This window comes from Brachyistius frenatus, unplaced genomic scaffold (assembly GCF_029030835.1).
Source record: "Brachyistius frenatus isolate BFR_SWC_R1_liver_20210118 unplaced genomic scaffold, ASM2903083v1 Contig_33, whole genome shotgun sequence".
NCBI lineage: Eukaryota > Metazoa > Chordata > Actinopteri > Embiotocidae > Brachyistius > Brachyistius frenatus.
Window position 1 is genome coordinate 883,604 of NW_027210632.1, and position 26,201 is coordinate 909,804.

Consider the following 26,201-nt stretch of genomic DNA (forward strand, 5'->3'; position numbering starts at 1 on the left):
ATGGTATTTTGTGTCTAAGTGGGGGCCAGAATGTTCCTGCCAGAGTGCCGCTGACGCTGAACGGGGCTGGCAGGTGGATTATACCTTGTGCTGCTTTGTCCCTAGACAAATTTAAAGGCAGCCCAACGACTAGGCACCATGGGAGAATGTACAAGGGAGGTTTGGCCTGTCTTTCCCTTCCTTCACTCTTTTCTCTTCCTCTTTTCCTAAATCCATTCTACTTTTATTACAAGTTCTGTGGTGGATATGTTTCCTCGCACATTCTTTTTTTTACTTGTACACACCCACATTCAACCAGTTTAGATTCACTTTCTCTAATTCCATAAAAATAATGTCAACTCCTGCCTTGTATATAAAACTAACAGATATTCGACTCTCCACTATGTTCTGAGCATCTGCTTGGCTATCTACATAAGAGAGTGTAGGGGCTGGGATCAAGTGGCAGTGTATGAACATGATAGTGACGAACAGATAAGCTAACAAAGCTCTCAGTGCTCTTCAGACAAAACAAGTGCTGCGCATCAAGTGTTAAACATTACCAACATCCAAAGAGACTCTGAAATGGAGGCCATGATAGTGAGCTTCAACAACTCCTGTAATATAAGTGTTTGTTTGGAAACCCGGTGAAACAGCCTGTGGTCTGTTAACTTAACAGTACTCAAAGTTTTTTTGAAACAAAATTCTTGCTGATGTTTTCAGCAAGAGTTCTCGTTTCTTTAGGAAACTATGTGTGAGGCCCCGTTAGTCCATAGTGATGATCAATATTTTCACGTTACATAATTTCATGTGTATAAATCTAGGGCTTTTCATTTGAAACTGATACAGGAAGTATTGACTTTGTATGAATGCAAAATGCAGTAACTTTAACAGGGCAAATGATAGCAGATTAAAATTAGGCTTTAAAATGACATCATGAATCAATCAATACACCTCAAATGTCAATATGACAACTGTTACTATTCCACTGGATTTTATTCGCTCTCTTGCATGACATATGATTTAGAGTTGATTGGGTCTTTAAGCACTTAAAACATTTAAGTAAATATCAATCAGGAAAAGAGAACGGTGAACATTTGATTTTCTCACTTGGGGGAAAAACTAAAGAGTCGGAGTGTCGTTTGGGTGTCTTCCAGCAGCTCTACACCTATTGCTGTAAAATAGCCTGTTTGCTACAGTATTAAGCCTACTTGTTATTACCATGGTAACTACAGTTTTCTCCAAATCAGCCATGGTTGAAATCTTCAGTAATACAAATTTAATAGCCAATAAATGAACTGTAATTAAAGTGCGATAGTGTGAGCATAAATTCATATTTTGACTCTTTTGGAAAATGACTAATTTTATTTCATAACATGAGTTCACCACAAAAACACAAGACTACTATAAATTTCTACTCTAAATGATACCAAATTTAATTTATGATAAAATATCCATCAGTCTAATTGTGGGATAATTTGACCACTGTTTCTACAATACGACAATAAGGTTCTATTGAAAAAAAATTACATATACCAGGAAGAGAAGAGCCAGTAGAAACGAACAATGGTGCGGCAGAGACAATACATCAGTGATTGATCTGTGGTGATGAACTGCATATTTAATTACAAATAATCCAACATTCCAAAAAGAAGATGAATGCCTAAAAAAATAAATAAAGACTCCACTAATGAAAATTGTTACTATCACTATTATTAATATAATTATTAATAAAAAAAAGTGACACAAAAGTGGGATATAAAGTATTTTTTTCTTTTTCTCCTTAACGAGCAGCAAAGAGGTTGCTCTAAGTGCATGTTTATCCCGAGATAAATTAATAAATGAAAGGCCCACCGCATTTTAATAATGCTTTTACACTAAAGGGAAAACATTCTAATAGCATTTCCAATAATTCTCCAGTAATGGGAAACCGCAAATGTACCTTTTTTTTAAGCACTAATTATAAATCTACAGATCCACAGTATATTCCAATTTAATTAAAAGGGAGCAGTTTTTGTCGTCAGTATTCTGGTTAAACCATTCAATAAAGAAACGTACATGAACACGAATACAAAACCAAACAACCAACAAATACGAACCAAAACGTCGTTCTGGTGAGAGACTTTTAGCTTTTCGCAGCTGCTAGTCCTCTCTATCAATACACACATGCAGCAGTACACACACATACTGTAATAAAATATTTCCAAAAAGTTAGCTCCCAACGGGTAAGAGAAGTTTTTGGAAAAGAAGACAGCTTCAAATGCTTGATTAAATACACGACAAATTAACACCAAAGGACAATTTATCACTTCCGTACCCGTGTATGTGCAGGGTTTTATACGGCCCAACAGCTGTGTGCACCGTGTGATGTACAGTAAACAAAACCATTTCTGTTCTGCTCTCCTTTCCTTTCCTTTCTTGCCCTTGCTGTTTCTCTCACTCACACGCACGTACATACAGTACGCCCTCTCCTCTTTCCCTCTCCACCTCTCTTATCAGTCGGTATGAGTCCGGTCTCTGGTGGCTCGCTCCCTGTGGGCTCTGTATAACTCTCTGTATTGACTCTGTCCTGTCTCAGGAGATGATCTTCGTCTCCCACGGGAATCACACTTCTTATGCACGTGCACCCTTGCATACATCGCAAAAACAGATACACACACACACACACACACACACTGGAAACGGGGAATTATGTGCGAGTATCGCCTTACAGTATTACAGTATTTGAACGCTCTATTATAGTTGTCTTCATCCCAGTGTATTTACAGTTACAGTGATAATACATGTTATGGTATAATTGCTTTACATGTGAATACGATTTGACAATACACAGTGGCTTACTACGTTGTATTAGTGCACATCAGCTTTTTATATGCACAAACTCAGTGTCCCAATTGTCCAACCTGAAGCTGCAACTATTACTGTCCCATAACAAAAATATAGCATGACTGATAGAGCATGTCCTTTGTGATATTATTACCTGATTTGGGGTTGTCATGGATTTGTTGGTATAGTTATACTATTGGCCACAACATTGATCAAATAGTGACATTCAAGGGATCAAAAATATCTTGTATGTTTTTCTTCAACCTTCGAATATCAATATCTAGTCTAGAAAATCCAATTAAAGTTAGACTGCACAGCTGACAAAAGCAGTGACTACAAACTCGATTCTCTACACATGAAGTAGCCAGGTTTAAGTCCCATGTGATAGCAAGCTTTGCCTCTACTCAGTGATCTGGAGCAAACACTCAGCATCATATTTACAAAGCTATTCAAAAATGTGCTGTTCATCCAACAGGTGCTTTTGCCAGGAAGAGGTTTGTCTGCAATCTAAACAGCACCTTCAAAGATAGGGCCACACTAGAGTTTGGAAGAAGTAAAAAAAAAAAAAACATAGCTCTGCTGGTAGAAGTCTCTTGAACTTCTGGCCACACCTAACAACACAGGTGGGCCCTGTTACCATCAATCAGCAGGGCAAGCAGGATTATTAAGCAACGGTTACACCACAAAGTGATACTGTGAAAGCCTGGTGACGAAGTGACTACTCGAAGGGCTAACTCCTGGCAAGCTGACTGTGAACTCGTTAAAAGGCCCGGCAGCGTCGGTTACAAAACCTCCTGGCTTCACTCTGCTCTTCTGTTTTTATCCGTGAAGATTCTTAGTTATGCAGTTCAATCTGATCAATGTCCTCACAAAGATCCAGTTACCTTCGGATGACGCTTAGATTAAACTCTACTTTTTAATTTACCTTGACATTCTTTTCACCATTGCACACCATTATGTTCAATAACAAAAGTGTGGTCTCTAACTGGACAATAAATTCATACAGTTTACTCAAAAAAACATATTTTTACCATTGATTTCATTGTCGTAACTGAAAAAAACCTTTACTCAATCAGAGGAGGTTAAATAAAACCGATGTTGCGACAAGATCTTAAATTTTGGAATCTCTGGCTTTCAGCACTCTCGAAGATCAGCTCTGTTTAAGACAGCATATCAATAAGAATGTCCATTGAAAATAGAAAACAACAACGCACCGGCTTTATGATATCAAAGAAAGAATGGATCCGTGAGCGACTGCAGTGTGTAAATACGCAAATACAAATGTCCCTGTTTTCGTCCTGCTGACCTCTCTCTGCTGTCCCCTCCACCGCCTCCAACAGGGACACATAGCTCATAAATAGCATACATTCGGTCGCTATGCAAATTAGTACATTCATATTAATTAGTGTAATTAGTGCCAATGATGAGGAGGTGGGGCCATTGGCACACTCATTAGCTCCCTCCTACACAGCTGGACTCCATATAATTATATAAGACCTGTTTACCCAAACACCTTTGTTTGTTTGTGAGTGTGTTCTCAGTCTTCTGTCCTTGTGAGGACATTTTATTTTATTTTCAGATTTTCCAACTAAATACATTTTAGCCTCGTTGGGTTATTTTAGCTATTAACAGGTAGTAGATGAATGTTATATTTACTACTAACAAAGCAAGTTATATCATCATAAGCTGTTTTTGAAATTACAATTAGTAGCATTTGTTAGCTATAAAAGGGGTTTGTAATCAGCAATTGTATTTAAAAGTGATTGTAAAAACCACAATAAGCAATTGAGGTACCAATAACTAACAAAGTTACAAAAGTCTGGTGTTACGCTCAGAGAAGAAGTCTCAAAACAGCAGGACAAAGACAGCAAAGAGAAAAGCGTGGGCAACCAAGCACCGTTGGGAAAAGGGAGATGTGGTGACATATATTTTTTACTAAGGGTAAATGTGTTTAGGTTTGAGGTTAGAATTAGAAACAGGTTATGATTAGGACAGACAACTTATGAAGCAGTGATGAAAAAGTTAGGACAAGGTGTGTGTGTGTGTGTGTGTGTGTACAACTTTTATCATTCTCCGTGAGTAATGATGCTTATATGTGTGGAATGGGAAGCAATTTTGGATAGATAAAAGAAGATGCAACAGTTACTGATCAATTTTCTTATCGCGCAGGGCTCAGTGACGACTCTGTGCTGTCTTGAAGCTGCTGAAGTTGAAAGCTGATTTGTGGAGTGTGATTCACTTCCCACAACATATAGACTGAAGACCTTTTGAGATGGGGTTCCTTTTAAAGAGCCTGTTGGAGTAGGGCCCCATGATTAGAAGAAAAACTGCAAAAAGCAGAGGGCACATTTCAATGACTACTCAAATTAATTATCACCTTGAAGTGCTTGCTCAACTAATAGCGGGAATAACATTCATTTGGCCGTGTTCACAGTGTGATTGGAGATTTTACTTTGCGCAAGGATTTGTTCTGTTAACCTTTATTTTTAGTAGCTGGCATCAATAAATAATTCTCACAACTTTTTGGTGTCATTACAAAAAACCTTGCCATTTTTTATATTAAGTGGCACCAGCTAGAATTAAAGAATAATTTATTCATTTCAAAGCAATTGTGGCATTCAGTCCTGGCCTTCACAATGCAGATTACTGCTCATTTTCTCGCCTATGATAATTCACCTACCAATGCCAGGTGTAAAACAGTCACTGAAAAGATGGATCGAGTTAGAACCATCAGGACTCTGTATCCCAAGACCTGCAATTTCAGACAACTGCTCTTCTACAAATTCTTCCATTCCATTAAACAGAAAATGTGCAGTTTACTTCAAGCATAAACAAAGGCTTTCAGATCTTTTAGAATGGATGCAGTGAGAAGCATAGGAAAGATAATCTTCAACGTGTTGGCTCTCTTCAGTAAAGTGTGTGCATTGTAATGACACGGCCGAATCAATGCATTCATGACCAGAGAATCTAAACCATGGCACCATGTTTCCAGAAATTATACAAAAGTATGAACAATTCTTATGCAATAAAATTGTGTCACAACCCAGCTCAAAAGGAAGGACAAAATGTGGAGATCACACGTGATCATTTAAAGTAAAATGAATGTATTTAAGAAAACTTAAGTGTGACGTCAGTTCATCAGTAATGTGTGTAGTGTGTCGATGTATGAGGATGTGTGGATGTAAGAACCAAAATGAAACCTAACCAAGTCAAACCAAACCAGAGACCTAGAGGAGGAGAGACAGACTAATCACATGGGCCAGCTTTTATAGCCTGGAAAGCCCAGGTGAACAGCATCAGCTCACGCCCCTCACGTGTCAGCCAATTTGCCCTCCAAGACGTGGGAGGGGCGTCACAATTGGTTGGTAAATACCCAAGAATACCTAAAAAGTAATAATTCTGTTCTTCAAAAGGGACACTATGTGGTGTACAACCTACCGTTATAATTAGTGTCACAACCATGGTCTGGCAGAGCACCAGAAAACATAAAAACAACAGTTGGCAGAAAACCCATTTTGGTACGTAACACATTTCAACAGCGCTGGCCTTTAAAGTGCTATATCCACGATAAGTGCTCATACAAAGTGTTGTTCCCCTAGTGACCAAACCTCTGGCCTCAGTTTAGACTCAGAGAGATTTGCGGGGAGCAAGGTTTGCTCGCCTGCGGGTGTGCGCACAACACACAATCACCCGATGTGAGGCTTTACCTCTTCCTTTCCCATCTATCAATTGGGACGTGCCCTCTGCTCCCTCAAATCAGTCTAGCCTGGTCCCATTACACCACAGTTTATCCATTTTTCAGGGAAGAAAAAAAAAGGGAGCAATTTGAGGTTTCACGTGGAAATGTTTTGAATCTTGGGTTTACAACCTGCAACTTTGGATGTGGTAAATATATTTGCAGATCATTCAGTCAACATCCAGTATATATATATATATATCCCTTACATTCACCACTTTTTTTCGTATTTCTCGAAGGTAAATAGTGTGAATACCCAGAAGACATCTTCATGTTGATGTGATGAGACTTTTTCTTTGACTGCACGTCACCAACAAAACACGTCAACTGCATTGGAAGCCTTAAGTGCTAATACACGGCATTGACCTGCTAACAATCTGGGTTTGATGGTTTGATAGTATTTCTTCCAAGATGGAAGCCACAGTCATCCTGAGACACAGTTCTGCCCATGACGTTGGTCCGCCTCATAGCCCACCTTGTCCCAGTCATTTCAAGTCATAACCTTGTTTTTACTTGTAACAAAAGGTTTTTGGCCTTGTAAGGCAGCACGCTGTTCAAACACAATATGAAAGGACATTTATTTGAAACTGTTATGAAAGTGAAATGATTTACAAGTCAATTTGAATCCATGGCTTCTTTAAGCAATTTAACTATGCAGCTGTTGGTCTATGACCTGATTTGTGCTTCAGATACACAGAGTGAGAGTCAAAACACAGCATACAGTAGATGTCAGGTTATGACAGCACCTCCTGCTAAAAGGAAAACTGCTGTTTCAATTAAAATAAAAAGCACTATTTCAGTATTAGAAATGTACGACTACAGCAGGAGAGCACTTCAGCAGACACTGGTAATTTGAGCTTTAATTGTGTGTTCTTTAGTCAACAGTGAATTGCGTAAGTAAACACAAAAATGGGGAATAACTCATTTCACATCACACTTAAGCATTGCTATTACAGTGAGATGGTGAAGTCTGTTGCACGTCTGCACGGTGACATTCTGACACCTACATACTGTAAATGCCTCTGCTGTCCCCCTCACCTCTCTGAGAGGATTATAATACAGAAGGACACTTTGGAGCTAACTTAATCAGATGAAGTGAGTCGCGGAATGAAAGGCAACGAAAAAGAGAGGGAGAGAACAAGAGTGTGTCTGTGTGAGACGGCAAAAAAAGCAAAGAACACACCACATTAGTCCACATATGATTTATTCCCCCCTCTAGGTGAAGGAGACACCATTTGTATTAATTTGCCTTTATTTTTATCCTAGCTTCATCTTGCCTTCCCATGCCTGTCACCACCATACCAATATTATTTTGGCCATGTGATGTCTCATAACTGGCTCTTATAAAAATTGCCCCAGCGCGACAGCAGAGGGTGACGCATCGGGAGTGGAGGAGGGGCTTTATTTTACTTCATTTATCTGAATTCATTATTTTTTTTCTTTAAACAGGGAGATTAAAAAGTTCCTCTGGACAGGATGGTGCGAAGGGTGGGGATAATGACGTCTGTCCTCTTACTGAGGGACACCACAGTACCACCACACATCCACACATCCACATTTTTATGTGCGTGCGCACTCAACAGAAGGCCTGGCTCTTTCATTTTTATTTTTTTTATTTTTTATTACTGGCAAGGTGAGCCAGTGGTGTTCCAACCCAAGGACAAAGACAACTGTGACCACAATCCTCCTCGCGGGGCTTTGCAGAAACAATTAGGTGAGAGTGGAGGGGGACTGCAGTCGTGTTTCAGGACAGTGCACACGCACGCACATTAATACAAGACCAGAGGGCACATATAAGCTGCAGTTCTCTACACAGAAGTAGATCCACATGATGCGCAAACACAAATTAAAGACAATTTGTATTGGCTTTGTGCTGGCGCTGCCTTGCATAAAGACTGGAAGAGGGCCTAGCTTTGTTTACAAGTAGCAACACAGAGACCCAAGTATAATAACAGTAATTTGCACTTTTAATGTGCAACAGTATTTCTTAGTTCAGACCAACCCCACCGATATATAGTCAGGTACATAACCCCTCTGTGAAAGAGAGCATTGCCATTTTTAGACTTAAGTTTGTGTACAGATTAAACAAACAAGGCATGTGTTAATTCATTTAGATGTTGCCGGGCAGGTTTTCTTATCTTTTGATAGAGTCAGGCCTGTTTTTGCGATATGCTAGATAAACAGCTGCTGGCACCAGATTCAAATTTTCTGTGAAGTAAGTACGTATGAGTCCTCTGGGGCTGCCTCTTAATTGAAGATTTTCTTGGTCAACTAATATCTTGTCAGTTCAAGCGAATAGTTGTTTATTATATGAATTAAATTATTCAAAAATTATATATCATTTTTTTGGGGGGCCATCAGAAAATGTACCAGAGCTGACAAAGAATATTTTAGATAACGCTAACACAGAAATCACACACACGAACCGAGCAGCCTGTTGAAGACTACGGTAACAGTAAGAGCAGTACCGATTCTGAAAGTGTCAAAATAACCAGCAAGGAGACTGAAAATTGAGTTCATTTATTTTAATACAGTATACTGTATCTTGGCCTAATAGTGAATGGGTCTAGTCTACTACCAAATTATTGACAGCTGGGGCATAGGATGACCTATGTGTGTGTTTTAACTAGCCTGTATGGTTAGAGAATGACCTCTGCGTTGATGATGAGAGGCAGAGACACCACAGTAATCTTGGAATTGAAGTTTTAGAAAGGAAGCAAATAAGCATAATTTCCACAAACGTCCAAACATGTCTCTTTATATTTCCTTAAATCAACTGCCTAGCATGATTTAAAGAAAAAACAAAATAATAAAAATACAATGCACACAGAACTGTTTGTTCTTTTAATTGTTCATCTTTGTTTTCCTGTCTCCCACACAAGAGTCCTTGCATTCAGCTGGTGCATCTATCCAGCCGAGTGCACCCAGCTGCACGGCAATTACAGGTGGGGTTTGGAACAGTACACAACCCAGAGACGCATACATTATTAAATGAACCCTTGTTCAGATGAAATTGCTAAGCCAGCCAATAAAGGTAAATTACCAAAGACAAAACGCGGTGGCGAGGAAGAGAGAGGGGACTGCCTGAAATTGCATTGCATTAATGAACGACATTATTTCTGAAAATGGAGAGGAAACACGGAGATGCACCTATCAGCACAAGACAGAGCGAGGGGAAGAGAGGGACGAGAGAGTGAGATGGAACAGTACATTGACTACCTAATTATGCATTTTATCATTTCAGTCACAATAGAGTGCCTCCCTTCTTTAGTTGCCCAGTGTAGTTGTGCAGCTGTTCCTCCGCTGCTTTAATGAGGAAGATAAAGAATAATCACAACCACGTTACATTTACATCCACTGACCACCAAATTGCTTCCCACCGCACCAACACGCACACACATACGCCACTTCCCAATAATGTGAAGGCCACGTGGTCCCATCATTTTGAGTAATTACATGAAAAGGGACATAAAAGCAATTCGCTTCATCTTGTTTTTGTCCATCATTAAAGTTTGTATGTCCTGAAATTAGCCAAAAAGAGCTTAGCAGAATCATACAAGGCAGCAAGCAACTGCGTTTACTGTGTTGTTGCTTGTGTTTTGATACTGTCGGAGTGAAGACTCGTACATATGACCTCCCCTTTTCTCTTTTCTATTGACTTTCCCCTCACGTCCCTGGCAGTCAAAGCTTGCACAGATCCTTGACTCCCGGCAGGGCTGTAATATCATGTTGCTGGCCCATCACATCGTGTCCCCTGCCTCCATCCATCCGTCCGTCCATCCATCCGTCCGTCCATCCATCCATCCATCCATCCATCCATCCATCCATCCATCCATCCATCCATCCATCCATCCCACAACCATTTGATTCCCTTTGGCTCTTTAAGAGAAAAGAATAAAAAAGTAACTGTAATCACAAGTTACTTGTGTTACAAGGAAGATGAGTGGGTGCAGGAGAGTGGAGGAGATATACACTGCAGGGATCTGACACCCATCATATGGAATCAGCACCTCGTGAGTAATGGGGGTTAAAAGGGGAAAAAGCGCTTCCCCGGTGCCAGATGGGCTAGAGTGTGTCGGATCGGAGCTGTGAGCGAGTGAGCGAAAGAGCGGGTGAATGAATGAATGAACACTTGCAGCCCTTCTTGGCAGCCCCCTCCATCAACAACAGAAATCAAATGGCACGGGGCGGGGGGGGGGACTCGAGAGATGATTGGCCCACCTCATCTGAACTACCATCAAGTACTGGCAGTGAAAGCCGCTTCACAGTCCAACAAGCGAGCATGTTTCACAGAGGTTGTCACAGACCGACATTTAGACAAATACAGAAAATTACTGGGGAACAAGCTGTCTTTTTACATATTGCATCTAAATGTTTGCCAGAAGGAAAACAAATTTACATCTGCGTGTGGTGCTAAGAGATTGTAGCATTTTCTGAAATGCTTGTAGATGACAAAGTGATTGCATTTTTTTTTTTGGCCTGAGGTGATTTCAAGGAAATTATTGGAAAACTGAACACCCAATGCTGGAACACTTAAAATGTTGAACATATATTACATATGATGCTTTTCTGCACCTCTTTAGGATGTCTGTGCTGCAAATTACATTTCACTTCACTGAAGAGATTATTAAGTACATTTTTATCCAATGTGATGCAAACCTTTGGAGAAAAATTCATCCTCTCAACCCACTCCAAAAAAAAAAGATGATTATAAAAGAAAAAAAAAAAAAGATACATGCTGAGCGTAGTTTATTAGACAGTGGCCATGTATTTTTTTCCCATCATTTCTTATGATTGTTGCCAGGAGTAACTTGCACTGCATAGGATACCACAAACAACTGCACATTATTACTCTCAGTTTTCCATTGAATGACTCAATATACTTTGGTTTTCAGCCAGAATTACTGTGGATTGTATAAAAATTGAATTTAAATTGCAGCTCAAATAACATAAGCATCATTCTGGCCACAGATTTGATAGACTTGACATCACCTAATACTCATGTTCACAGATATGTCATTTAACATTTCATATAATTGTCACTGCTGCATGTGTAAAGTGATTATTGCATATAAAATGTCATGGTTACGTTGCAGCACTGAGCTACTACGACAACGTTCATGTTTTTCATTATTGTAGTAACCCACAAACTCCTCATATACAGTGAAGCTGACTTTGCTGCTCTTTGTTGTGACATTAATGCATGTGATAAACAAACATATATGTGATAAACATACTGTATGGTATGTAAAGATAAAGGGATCTGGGGTGTTAAAGTGTCCAAAAATGCAGACCGAGCTATGGATGGAATTCAGGCATTGAGACTTGGGCCGGTGTACCAAGGTCAGTACAAGAAAGATGTGAAATTATCTGACTGCGAGAGTGCAGAAATAAAAATGGCTAACACGATAAAAAAGATGTTTGTGGGCAGTAAATCACAGTTTTTTGCGTGCAACTGTTGTGGTTTATTTTTGAGAAGTTGCACAATGTGTAGGACTCATTAGTGTTGCATTGTTTACTGCACCAAAAGTTAACAAAGTTAGCAAACTTTAAAGAGAAAACTACGATTACTATTACGATCTAATCACTATGAGAAAGAGAGCCCCATACATTTGTTTACATTTTGGAAAATTACATGCGCTGAATTAACAATTGTTTTTTGTATCATTCGATATAATAATAAGTATCACTGCATTACTTTAAAGAAATCTTAAAAATCTGATGTCTCTCAGGGAGGCTCTTAATCTTTCCAATTCCTGCCCTGTTTGTCTGTTGTGTGTTATCAGGATATCATAATTACAAGATCTGGATCTAGTAGTTTCAGATTGTTTTTTCAGAAATATGAGATCCGAGTCATGTGATTATACGAGGTGGAAAACAGAGTGTGTGATCTATGTATGTCGATTAAGAATGTCAATTTCCATTAAAATGCTTGGACGTGTTGTTTGATGTCCTTAGGTTTGGGCCTGACAAAAGCTTATTTTATTACAGTATTCGCTTATTTTTTCCAGTATTCAATGGTAAATATTTTGTCATTCATATATAGACTTTGCTGTAGACAATAAAGATCTCCAGTCATTCATTATTTCACATGCTCAGCCTTTTTTTTATTTTTTTATTTTTTTATATTGCAAAGCATTTTTTTTATCCTATGTTCTTTTACATCCTGTCACTTTTACAACAAATGCACTAGGCTACTATGTATTCTATTTTATACTGCTGTAATCATAAAAGCAAGAGTGCCACCTAAAAATACCCACATTTTATCAATAAGAAAGCTAGGACAACACACACACACCATACGAGTGAACACATAGTACTGGATGTGGTAAATGTTGCCAAAATCCCTGAGACACATACCTGTTGTAAAATCAAAATTAAAAAAAGAGATAAATTAGTGCCATTAGTGCTATTATCCAATCACAATGTTTCAGCAGTAGTTAACAGACTCATTGACGGCCTCATCCTGCTGTAAATTGTGAACTGGGCCCCAAGAGAAGAAGTAATAATTTATTAAATGTTCATAGCCCGTAGCCTCGCGAACAGACATAGCCCCTTGGACATGCGTTCACGGAGGGGGGGGCTTTTCTCTTCCAATTAGACCAGTGAGGTGGAGATGGTGAGAGCACGGACCATCAACCACGACAGCGCCCGTGAGCAGACTCGTGGGAGACGCAGAGGACAGGCGGCAGGCATTTAGGAGGGGACTCGGCGGTATGTGCAGTCAAAAGGCTGCGCCAGTGTCCTCGCCACCCTCGGCTGCTGACGGGGACGGTGTCAAAGATGAAGATATAAAAAGAGAGACAGAAAGACAAGTAGAAAATGAGGGTGAAAGGCGAGAAACTGCCTTTTAAAAAAAAAAAAAAAAATTGTATTCACATATGCTGATGTATTTTATCTTTGTGATTTTAAGTGAAGCTACCGTGTCATGTTACTATGTGTTCTGTGTGTGTTGTAGGAGGGAGGATGGGAGTGAGTGATAGTGGAAGCTGACACATGTTAGCTATTTAAGATTTATAACACTGAGATGTGAGGATGACTGAGATGGGCTCACCAAGTGATTGGTGTGCTGGCCTTGCTAAGATTCCCACTTTATGAAGAGCTCTGTAATACTTCAACACAAGAACCTGATGGCTCATTTGAAAGCCAGACAGAGCACATGAAGGCGATCTAGCGAGCCAACATCCCTCTTCATGAACACTTAGCACGGAGTTGATCTTCAGCTGAATGATTTGGCATTAAATCAGCACACAACTTAGCAATGATGATACATAACTTATCCCCCCTCTCCCCACCTCTCCCCCTCCCCACACCCCACCGTCCATGCAGAACAACATTACTGGTGACTCACTGTTGCTCGGGCAACATCAGATTTCTGCGTCAGAATAAAAGCACACCACGACAAAAGCAGTAAGAAAAAACAGAAGACCTCTAGTTACTGAAAGCGTCAGGTAAATGCAATAAGCATTTTTAACGCTTTTCATTATATCGGCATACGCTTATCAAGAACTTTTCAAGAGAACTTTAGTGGCCTCTTTCTCATTCGACCCGGATTAATTATAATAAAATACAGAGAGCAAGATGCACAACAATCGGGCATCAATAACCCCTGACGTTATCAACATCTCAGAACCTTGGAACACCTGGGTCCACTTCATCACAGTGCGCCTGCAGATTTATGAACGCAGAGTGCAATGAGTTCTGGGTAGAAGGGATAATGCAGCTTCATTAAGAGAGAGCATAGCGGCTTGCCTGGATGCATTATGGCATCTTTATGAGCTCTATCATCCTGGATATTAAATATTTACAGTCAATGTATGCATGTGGAATCACTTCTGCGCACACGCACACGCACGCACAGTGGACTATTTATTCATGTTTAGCTACATTAACAACCATAATTTAAAAAGAAAAAAAAATGATGTGGGAACAATCTGATTGAGCAAAAACGACTGCGGCCTACAATATAATGAAATGCTTAAGTTTAGTTATCGTCCATTTAAAATATGTGCTGGCAAAGTGCAACAATTTTTAGTATTACATAACCTCAATTTTATCTGTGGAAGTAGATCTCCATGAAAAAGAGTTACAAAATATGTATAACCTCGCTGTGTGTGATCAGTTCATACAACTTTGCTTAAGGTTTTTATCTCAAATGTTTTCCGACTCATATACATATTCAATATATATTATTGTATTTACAAGTCATCATTTATTGAGAAATTAAACAAAAAGTGTTTTTTTTTTTTTTTTAAATAGCTGTGAAAAGTGGATTTGCCTTATTGAGGAATTCAGCAGGGAAGAGGCTCCAAAGCAGCATAATGCAAGGTTAATGGACGGATAACTTACTGTAACTCTGCCACAGAATGAAAGGCAGAGCACGACATTTTGTATTATTTTTATGCTAATGTACACCACTCGTCAGCTTTTTCACCCTACGGGGAAAACACAAGCATTCTTTTGTATTATATTTCTGCTTGTCATACTGAAAAAAAACAATACAGTGTGTGTGTGTGTGTGTGTGTGTGTGTGTGTGTGTGTGTGTGTGTGTGTGTGTGTGTGTGTGTGTGTGTGTGTGTGTGTGTGTGTGTGTGTTTGTGTGTGTGTAAACTCACAAAGAAGCTGTTTTGATAGCACTCGCTCTGGAGGGAGAGCTCCGCAGTAATTTTTTTCCAAAAATTCAGAGAGCCCAAAGAATGGGGGGGAAAAAAGGAAAAAAGTATTAAAAATAACACAGACAATGATCATTTGGGACTTTTTCGTTCTCATTCTCTTTCTTATACCCTGTAAAACCGATGGCTTGACAGTTAGAGCAAGTTGCCTCGATGTTGTTTGAGCAGTGTGTGGGGGAGGGAAAACTCTCACTCATCACTTTTAGTTTCTTAGCACCCTTTTCACCTTAAAACAAATAGCAGAAAAAATAATGCAAGGGAGCAGTGCAAAATACTTGCTCATGTCCTGTGAGGTAACTGAGTAGCAAAATCTATATTGTTAAACACCTCTGCAAATTTGTATGCTACCTATTTAATTTGTTCTAATGAAATGTCCATCACTGGGAATAAAAAAAAACAGCAACTTACATCTGATGAAACGTTTAACAGATCTGGGAGAGTTCCGATTAAAAATTTTGCGTGTAAAAATTAAATCTTTATTTATCACTGCCTGAAGCTCAGTCAGACCTTTCTTCACTTCATTCTAACACTTTATTCTCTGACTTAATTTACAAAGAGAATATAACATAGATTTCATACCACCCTATACATACATTTTTTTGCGTCAAAGTGCCCCATTGGCAGGCACAGTGGACAACAAACTGGCAGCAGATGTAACGTTTTCACTTGTGTCCTCAGTACAAACCTTAAAATGAGTCATTTGCAGGCCATGTTTTTTTTCCGTCTTATTTTCCTGAAAAATTGTCTTTTCTGTTTTTTTTTTACCATATTTCAGTAGAAATTGTTTGGCGCAGAATTACAGGCCATAAATTCTGATCGATGCTTCACAAGGAATTCACACCTCGTGTAATACAACACAGAGACTGATGCCGACAGACAGATTCATTGTGCTTTTTACAAGATTATGTCTGAAACTGGGGAAAAAAACAAGGCAACACTGATTTTAGCTGGAAAAACTGTTATATGGGTAAGATTGTAAGGGGAGGGATCGTGGATTTTTTTTTAATTTATTATTATATTGTCATTATTCAAGATTGGATATTTTAGCAATATTGAATGATAAATAAAATGCATTCAGCAATTGAAAAAAAAAGTATTTTGTCAGTAGCACCCGTATGCATTTTAAAGTACAAGATGCAAAAGAGACAGAGTGGGGGATTCGCATGTCCTGCGTGTGATCAGTATATAAAAAGCACCGTGATTTGTGTCCCGCTCCAGTTAGGAGGCTGCAGCCTCGAAGCCAGCACACCCAAGGAGAAGCATGCCACCTCAGGCTGCGGTCCCCCATCTGCCTGCCCTCTCCTCCTCCTCTCCCTTTGACAAGGCCGCAGCCCATGGTCATCAGTCTTCTCCCTGTGCTACACTTGTGTGTATGTGAAACAGAAACAATAAAGGGCAAGGAAAAGAGAAAATAAGAGGGGAAGGAGTGACATCACAGATTCCCCACTGGACCATCTTTTCCAGTCCCGGTCCCCCTGGACAGCGGCTAGCTTGCTGGCTATACCAGGGATGACATGGCATGTTTTCCCAAAAGACCGCGGCCCCCCCCTACTTTCCTCCCTGTATCAAATCAACCAGTGGGCTGATGCATATTGGAGCTCTGGTAATGTCCAATAGCCCAGAGACTGAGCCTGACGCATACTGTTGCCTCTATCACCGCCTGATTCACTGAAACAAGTCCTCATGCAAGCGAACCAGGGATGTGCATCTAGTGGGAAGCCATTCATATGTATAGCTGGCAATGCAGCTTGATAGAAATGACAATGCAAGTTATGGGTTAGCAATAGTGGTACTTTAAGTAACAAGAAGCAGCAATACCACAATATGAAAACTACATTAAGAGTAAAAGTGTGACATTGAAAAGGTTACAAAGGTAATGTTAGAAAACATGTAAATATCATAAGTAAAAGCAGGCATTATGCAAACCAAACAACAACAACAAAAAGCGTTGCTCCTTTGATGGTGTTGTAATATTATACAAGTATAATTTTAATTATGTAGAGTAGTTTAATCTTCACAACACCCACGCTCATGAGGATAGTTCAAAAAAATAATTTACATCCTAAAAACCTTATTTTTGTAAAACAACTGAAAAATCTGTCAGCGCAGCAGCAAGATTTTTTTTTTTTTACACTTTCATTTACCGTCGTTATTATTGTGTTGCGGTTAGAAACAAGCCGGTGAGCGCAGTGGAACATGTAGCAGTTAAAGAACCAGGTATTTCCCGCAGGTGGTGACCAAAACATAGATAAAAGAGAGAGTATTGAACTTCCATTCACCAGGTGGGCAGAAATATGAATTCAAATTCACACTCATGTTGCTACTTGACCATGTGAAAATTGTTCACAAAGTTGCTAACAAGGTAATTCTTCTTCTTATTATTATTATTATATTTCACTGCTGTATTCATAGCTTGTCAAGACTCAGTTACAAACTAAACTTACTTTACGGGGAGCACTTTTAGCCCTCAGAATAACACATTATATTCAGCCCCCAGCGTGAAAAGTACATCCATGTATGACTAGCTCGGAGGTAAAGTCAGCATATGCTCGAGGCAACGTACTTTTCACACCTAGGCGAGGCAAAACGTGACTCTGACCCGTTATGCTGTTCTGGACTGTCGAGTGTATTGAAGGCTTTGGTGTGATGTTGGGTTGATATGTTTGTACAGCAGATCATACAGTATGTTTTATATCCTAAGTAGTAATTAGTAAAGTAAAAAGTACAATATTTGTTTTTGAAATGTAGTGAATTTGTAGCATAACATTGAAATACCCGAGTAAAGAACAAATACCTCAAAAATGCAAGTCAAAGTATTATCTGCAGGCCTAAGCTTCTCAAAACAGGACTCCTGCTGAGCTACTGATACCACCACCACAACCACGCGAAGCTCCTCTATGTCTGTGGAGTGGAGTCCTGCTGTAGCTGTCACCGCTGCAGCCAGCACGCATAAGTAACCGCTTCTCACGAATGCTCTATCTCGGTCTCACCTTCCCAATAAGGGCTCTCTTAGAAGTCACCGAGCACACATGTAAAAAGGCAGAAGAGCATGGAATTGCAGATACTGAAGGGTTTATTTATGAAACACAAGGGTGCGATACAGGCCTCAAAGGGTAGAGCCATCGAAGATGCACAGTAGAGACGAAAGAGTGTGTGCGACAGAAAAAAAAAAAAAAAAAACAATAAGCAGAAGTAGGGAAGATGAAACAAGAACTAGAGTAAGAGAAAGGGTCAAAGAGAGACAGCACATCATGCCACAGAGATGCCATTGTGGAGGGTTTTGTTTTGTTTTTCCCCCGAGCTCGTCCCCTCGTGGACTTGCGCTTCAAACAGTGCGACAACAGAAAGCTTATCATGTTGACAGCTTATCTCCCATTTTCACCTCCTCAAAGCAATAAACACACCAAATGCAATTGCAAGATGGGAAAATGCACAACAACAGAGAATGACTCTTCAGGATCAGCATCGCTACGCCGCTTCCACCCGTTTTCATTACCAGGTACTGTCCCGGAAGCCGTGTAAGGCTGTTGACGGAGCTGAGGATTATCCTGCATGCACGGGATGACCGATGTGAACAGATTCTGAAGCATGAAGGACACAGATCGTGTCAGCCAAGGCAAAGGCATATTACAACAGAGAGCAGACCTCAAGTAGATTAAAACTGATTGAAATCCCATTTGTGGCATATGAGGTTTTTTCTTTTTCTTTCTGGTAGCTCACCACCCTCCCCCATCCAACACACACACACACACACACACACACACACACACACACACACACACACACACACACACACACACACACACACACACACACACACACACACACACACACACACTCCACCTCCTTCTCTTTTTCAATGCCCCCAGAGTGAGCACAGTCTGAGTCTGAATAAACAAATAAGATTGCATTTGTGGAAACAGCTCAGATTTTCATGGCTATAATATCAAGCTGTGGGATTTTGTAATATGAACAGCAATAAAAGACAAGTGTTTGTGCGTGTGTGTGTGTGTGTGTTTTCTTTTCATGTGAAACAATGTGACAATGTGGAAAGACACAGAAAAATATGCACACACGGATGTGCCATCCATGCTCCAAAACCAAATATTGAAATTCGGTTATCCTCCCACAGAAAACGTAGGTAAACATATAAAACAACAATAAATTTAAAAAAAAATCCCTGAAGAAAAGAAGATCATTTATTTCATCGTTAAATCTGAATTTACATTAATCATGTAAACTGCATTGTAATGTTATAGCCAGTATGGGTGGAGTTTATTACTATTGGTTAGTTTAATCAGTAATAATGTTTTTATAAGATGGCCGTATGTCATCATAAGTAACTATGAGGTGTCAATTAAAGCAAATACACTAGTGATGAAATGCAGTATTTAAGTAAATCTACTTAGTTATTTTCCACGACTGGTATTGTCACAGACTTCAATTTTGCTCTTGAGTTTATCCTATAAAACGCAGCGCAGTGCCTTAAGACTAAAACCGGGGCATAAAACTCTCATGTAAGATGAAACACGATTACCTGTGTTTATTTCATTTTTTTTTCAAGTTCATGGTAAATTCCCCTGCCCAGTATATGCTGTATACCTGCATACCACCCACCACTAACCTTACATGCAATGCATACAGCGTGAAAACTGACTTTATATGTAGTCATACGATGTATTTACTTTTGTACGACTGGACTAAAACCGATCCCTGACCGAGTTTCACTGGCAGCATTTTGTTACTCGGCACCATAAAGTTCATCTAAATTAATGATATAAAACTTGACCTCTGCTGTGACTACTTTTATGTTCTCCAACATCACTTATCCACATTGCACCACACCATTATTGATTGATTTATTTCTACGTTTTTATCTTTATAATTTCTTTAATTAAAACAATGAATAATGCATTATGAATGAAATATACTCTGTGTTAAAGACGGCACCAGCAAAGTCTTTATCTTGCTATGTCATAATGTGCCCCAGTAATTAATATATTGTATGTAGGTAATGTCAATGTTGTCTTTTGCTTTGTTGTTTCTGGTTCAGTCGTTGTACTACAAACCTCAACAACGAGCGTCCACTTGCGCTGGCCTCTTAAAAGGCAGCTGATAAGCTTAAGCTCTCTTCAAAATAGACGAGTATCTTGCCTACACAAAATGCCAGAGTGCACCAAGGACCCCACGCTGTGATAAATAACTTCTGATATTATCTGGATACTGTGTATTTATGAAACATTCAATATAGCAAAAGAGAGACAGTAAAGTGACTCCGCGGTGCAGGCGGTCATATCTACAAGATCACATGTTTCTGTAAAGGACTCCGCTGAAGCAAACACATCTCAGTGTGAAGCAGTTTGACCGCAGGAAGAAAATGATTTCGGAAGAAAGGTCAGATCTCCAAGGTCACGTAAAGCTCCGGCTGCCGCACGAGCTGAACTAACTCTCCATTCACAGGTACTGCAGAGCCTTTTCCTCACACGGTCAGCAGGTTAAAACAGTCAAACAGAGCGCTGAGGATACGCAGCCCCCTCTCCCCCCAATCCCAGATACAACTGTGAGGGCACAGTTGAGTCACAGGAAAAACAAGCCATCCAAAGTTACAGTTCTCCGCAGGTCTTTCTTGATAATAGAGACGTTGATTCTGCCTTCACCTGAGTACACGACCTCCCCTGCCTCCAGGGGTAGAGGCCACATAATGAGAGAGAGACGGGCACTCCGAGAGGCAGTGGGATGATGAAGATGTCATATATAGATGTGAGCCTGTGATAATTGCCGTCACATTTCTTCAAATTCTTTGAGCTGTCATGGAGTCAGAACGGTGACAAGAAAAAGGACTCAAGACATAGCCGAGATTCTTCTAATTAAATAGACGTGTGTGATGATTCCGCGGCGACAACTAATGAGCCTCTTTCTCTGTACTGTAAACAGCCATTTTCTTGCTTCTCTTTTATGTAATTTATTTTTGACCAATAAACATGATCTATCTTTAAATGTACTTATTTTAAAATAATCCATTGAAATACATGAAATTCAAGGTTTTTATAGGTGAGACATTTGCATTTTATACTTGAAAAGTAGACAAGTGTGTTGGGGAACACGTGTTTTATCCAAGTAATAAAAAATGTACTTATGCCAAACTTTCTGAAGCTAAATTACTTTCCACTTGACCTAAATTGTGCATTTATTCACATATATTATTAACAGTAAGCTGGAGCTGAGAGAAAGTAAGTCCATCTCATGAAAATTGTTTGTTGAAATTGGAACAAGCAAACATTCAACCCTCTTTGATACGATATCTATGGACAGAGGTGACACACTTAAACAACACCGCAAGCTTTTTCAATAATTCACTCAACTAAAATATCAATAAATCTTCAGAGGAAAAAGTAACTACACCCCTGGCATGAAAAGGTACTATTGCCCCGTTTTGAAGAGATAACTTTTTGCAGGTATTTTGCATAATTGTCCACCAGTTTCTGACATCAAGTTACTGACATCTTTGGCCATTCTTCCATACAACATGTATTTAGTTGCAAGGTGCTTGAAGGTTTTCTTACACGTGATTCCAATTTCAAATCATCAATCAACATTTAACTGTACTTATTTTTCCGAGTGTTGTTCTCCACCTCTTCTAATATTTTCTCTTTATTTAGAAAACGTGAGTAATATATATTTACAGCTGCAAATAGCAGTTTTTCAATATTGATTTCTGGAACGTCTGGGCCATAAATTGTCGATCACAATTTCATGCAGCCCAGGATGACAACTTTAAATTGCTCAATTTGTCAAACTTACAGTCCAAAACCCAAAAGATGTGGACACAGAAGGGCAAGGAATCAAACAAATACAAATAATAAGAGTTTTCACATTTCTGCTTCAAAATCACTTTAACAATAATGGGCTATACATTTTCAGTTTTAATTTATCGTCTGTCAATCATTTAACTGGCTATTTAACTGTTCCAGCTCTATTAATAAAAATAGTAGCAACAATAATGACAAAAAGTAGTCAGACTAAACAGACTATTCCTTGAAATATAAGCCCATCTATTGGGAGGGGATTTAATAACGGCTTTTTTTTGCAGCTGCTTATGAAAATGATTCAACTGTAAATAGATTTGACATGAGGTTTTAACTAACATAACGACTGCCCCGTTATCCAGTTTGCGCCACACAGCAGTTTATCCACATTAAACCCAGACTAAAAAATAGCCAAACTCGAGCTGCCTTCAGACTGTTGATGCAGTTCCATACTTGGATGTGGCTTAATTTTACATTTAATTTTTTGTCCCTGCCTCAAGGCCAAACTGATTCACTGCAAAAAAGTCAAGCATGCTCCGGGAAAAACATGTTAATGTTTAACTCGTTTTCACTCAAGTGGCCCCTCAAAGAAAGCAAGCGTAGCCAGGATCTCCCCGTGCCCCTCCCTCTCCCCTTCCTCTTACCGTCCACACAGGCGGGTCTGGCTCTTGTAGTTCCGGCGATCTGGCCCTTCTTACAGGCGCAGCGGGCCGTCTGCCTGGCGATGGTCCGCCGTGGTTGGCTGCTGTCCCTGTCCAGCGTCACAATCTCACATGTCCCCGCTGCCAGCTGGCCTGGAAATGACATTGCACCACAGGATGCGAGGTCAGAGAGATGAAATCATAAACAGGGCAAAATAAACTAGTCCCATCTCTTCTGTTAAATTTGTATTCCCTCACATGTTCATTAGTGTTGCTCTTTTTCAAAATCCTTTGTAGGGATTTGTAATGACTTGGCAGGGCATGGTGCTGATATGACCAATTTTGAAATGTCTGATCTCGTTAGAACCACCATGTAGTGTAAAAGTGCATATATTTAACGACAGCAAGACATTGTACATATAAACATACATGGAAAACTTTGTAAATGTACCGAACGGTGTGAAGTTGTTTTATTGCTTATGAATTCAACTTTTCCTTTCCGAAAAAATTACTGTGTTATTTCTTCTTTCAAAAGAAGTCTCGCTATAACAACCAGGTTGCAGAGGTGAGAAGGCAAGACAAATAAATGTGATCCCATTTCTTAAAAACTACTTTAATTTAACTGACTTAATCAGTCAGGCCATGCAGTGTAGGTGCAGTTTGGAAACTTTCACATTAAAGTTGGAGGCGATGGGGGTTCTTAAGGTTTGACAGTTTGATCTTTAGCCCTGAGCAGCTCCAGTGGAGCTCAGAAGCCAACAGAAGAGCACTGCTATGCTACTCTGTGGCTCAGGGAGGTGACGGCACATGTGGAGGGACATTAAAAGACAATGGTGAAGAAATGACTTTAAAATTTCAGCTACCCAAAGACTACCCACGAGCTATTTCCCATTAAGGGCCACATCCAATCAGCACACCTCTTTGAAGGTAATGTACCCATTACCCATGAATGAAATGCATGAATACTGATGAACGTTGTAATTGCTGCCCAGCCTCACCGTCTTACACACACACACACTTCCATGTATTCAATCAGGTGACCTTTGCCCTTGTAGCTGGGCCCTTGCTGCTCGCAAATTAACCTTTGTCTGTGTGCGGAGGCCCTCGGGTGCCATCCTGGAGAGGCTTATCAGGATCTAATTGTGATTGGCAAGAGGATGGAAGTTGTGATTAAATCTGGACTTGAGTCTCGAACACTTGGGTGGCTAGCTTAATGAACTGAGCTGCGAGGGGTCACACCCAGGGTAATGGGGCTCTATCAGGATTCATCCACATGCAGGTACCTGTGGTGGCCATGGTCACAGACAGTGGAAATGGCTGAGTGCAAACAATAGTTAGCTTGTTATATTGTTTTACATCTGCTATTTCAGTAGCATCTCTATAGACATAAAATTACTTGTACGATTTTCAAAAGTAATGATAAAAAAATGTGCCGCTTTAACAACTTGCCAGAATATTTTAAACGACGTTGCAATGTTTTGGCATCTGATAAGTCTTCGAACTCTCGGATCTGTTACTCAAACTCAACTTCCTCAACCTCACCGGCGGTACCTGAAGAAACACACCCCTCACCACTGCAACCCCAATGTATTGTATTATCCCATTTTTGTTATGCTTTGTTTAATTGATCTTGTTCATTTTTTCATTTTTTTTCATCAAGTTTTCTGCAGTGTTACATGTTTCTGCTTACACAAAGGAATTTATTTCCCAACGAGTGAAAAAAAGATGAAAGCATCCCCTTGACAACTTCACTGCAGAAACGGACCAAATCATTTGTCAAAAGTATTGCTTCTGTCACAAAATGTCTTCATGAGGCGCTCTATAACAGTCTGAAAAATGCTCAGAGAAAACTATTGTGGATGCTTCCAAGAACGTGACAAGAGGAGGCAAAGATCAATAATAAACAGAAGGAAGAATTGGCTGCACCTGAGGAACATAATGGACAAGTTACACAATGTAAAGCTGACGTAAAAGTAACAAAATACATGACTAAATACTGTAGCAACTAAAGGTGGCCAATTCAACAACTGCACAATTTAGAAGAATATCCATCTATACCCATTATTGTAGTGTGTGTGTAGCCAGAGGCCACACATGAGTAGTATGCAGTTTGTGTGTATCTATAAATACAGCAATGGGAAGAGTGATAAGAAATGTGTGGAAGGATGATTTAACACAAGATGCCTTTACTCAAAAATGCATGCTTGCAAAATTCAATCAATCATGTCTTTTACTTTCTGGAAATCAAGAACCCCCCCCCCCCTCCACATAACCCCCTAGACGCATACACACTTGCTCTTTTCTCCTTCATGCTTTCTCACTTAACTCCCTCCTCCCTCTTGAAACTCTTTTGTCTTTTCTGGGTGATGCCGGATAATGACTTGTCATGCAAGCTCCTCTGTGCATCCGAATCTATATGGATCCCACCCAAACCGACGCTACCCGCTGCCGCCTTCCTGCTTCCTCTTTTGGAACTCTTCTAATGCTAGAAGCTGGACAGACTGTTCGGATGGTTTATGCAGTCTCGCGGATCGCTGTGGCTCCACATTTGAAGCCAAGAAGTTCAAAGACTGTGGCTGATTTGACGTTACGATTCTTCTATCTTGAGTCAATGGAGCTCATTAATTGAATACATTTCATCCAACAGAGGTTTGCTTTTGCTACCGCAGCTGCCAGGGACACAAATTCGCTTATTTTTCATGTTGTTGTCTTGCAACATATATTGTCTTCTATATAGCTGCTCATACTTTTTTATGGGGGATCATAAAGAATCTTCTAACTTTAAACTGAGTATGGAAGAAAAAAGAACATTTGTACAGGACTGATTTCTCTGCTTCTGTATGTAGCCTACTGTAGGTGAAAATAGGGCTGAGGAAAATTCTTCACATTTAAGGACAATTCTTTGAAGGTGACATTCACAGTGAAGTCTGTCGTATCTGGAAAATGTTGAAACTCAGTTGTTTACATCAAAATTGCCATAATGCTGTTGAAGTGGTTGAATTACTTTGAAAGTCACATATGCATATTGGATTATGAAATAATAACGCTCATGCTAACATGCTCACGTTAAAAATGTAACCTCGATGATGCTTATGAAAAGTCAGCGGGCCGCCAAAGTTAGTAGGCTTCATCCTCTGGGAAACATGAATGTCCAAATCAAATTAAATAGCAATCTCTCCAATAGTTGTTGCTAGAAGGACAGCCGTATGTTCTTATTATCCAGATTTCAATCCATCTAACAGTCCTTGAGATATTTGAGTGTGCAACGTAATGAAACATTTCAATCCCTTTACACTGCTAATACTAATGAGTCAGTGTTGTTATCCTGAAGAATGAATTAATCTTGTCTTTAATCTCAATTCAAGTTTCACACACTCAGGGAGAACATACTGTGCCCTTGCTGTGTTAAATATTTGAGGTGTGAATCTCAGGTATTTGAGAAATCAGTTATAAACAAGTTGGCTGCAGCAGCAAGCGTTCTAGTTGTGTGCAGTTTTTCCAAATATTATATGAGAGAACTTGAGGACAAGCTGGTCTCAGTCCC

At 39.7% G+C, this 26,201-nt stretch overlaps 1 protein-coding gene across 5 annotated transcripts in view; it reads right to left on the reverse strand.

The window, feature by feature from the left end:
- Window positions 1–26,201, reverse strand: part of tafa5a (TAFA chemokine like family member 5a) — a 139,202-nt gene that overhangs the window by 38,015 nt on the left and 74,986 nt on the right. For 3 of the 5 annotated variants that reach the window (XR_011310973.1, XR_011310974.1, XM_069700280.1), the window contains exons 2-3: window positions 22,661–22,810; window positions 15,154–15,180 (exon numbers count right to left, since the gene is read on the reverse strand). Coding sequence is in view for 1 of the 5 variants with exons in the window: in XM_069700280.1 (XP_069556381.1) it covers window positions 15,154–15,180; window positions 22,661–22,810 (177 nt within the window). In the remaining 4 variants the exon portion in view is untranslated. The remainder of the gene's footprint in view (window positions 1–15,153; window positions 15,181–22,660; window positions 22,811–26,201) is intronic. The other 2 variants (XR_011310975.1, XR_011310976.1) reach the window with 1 other exon arrangement.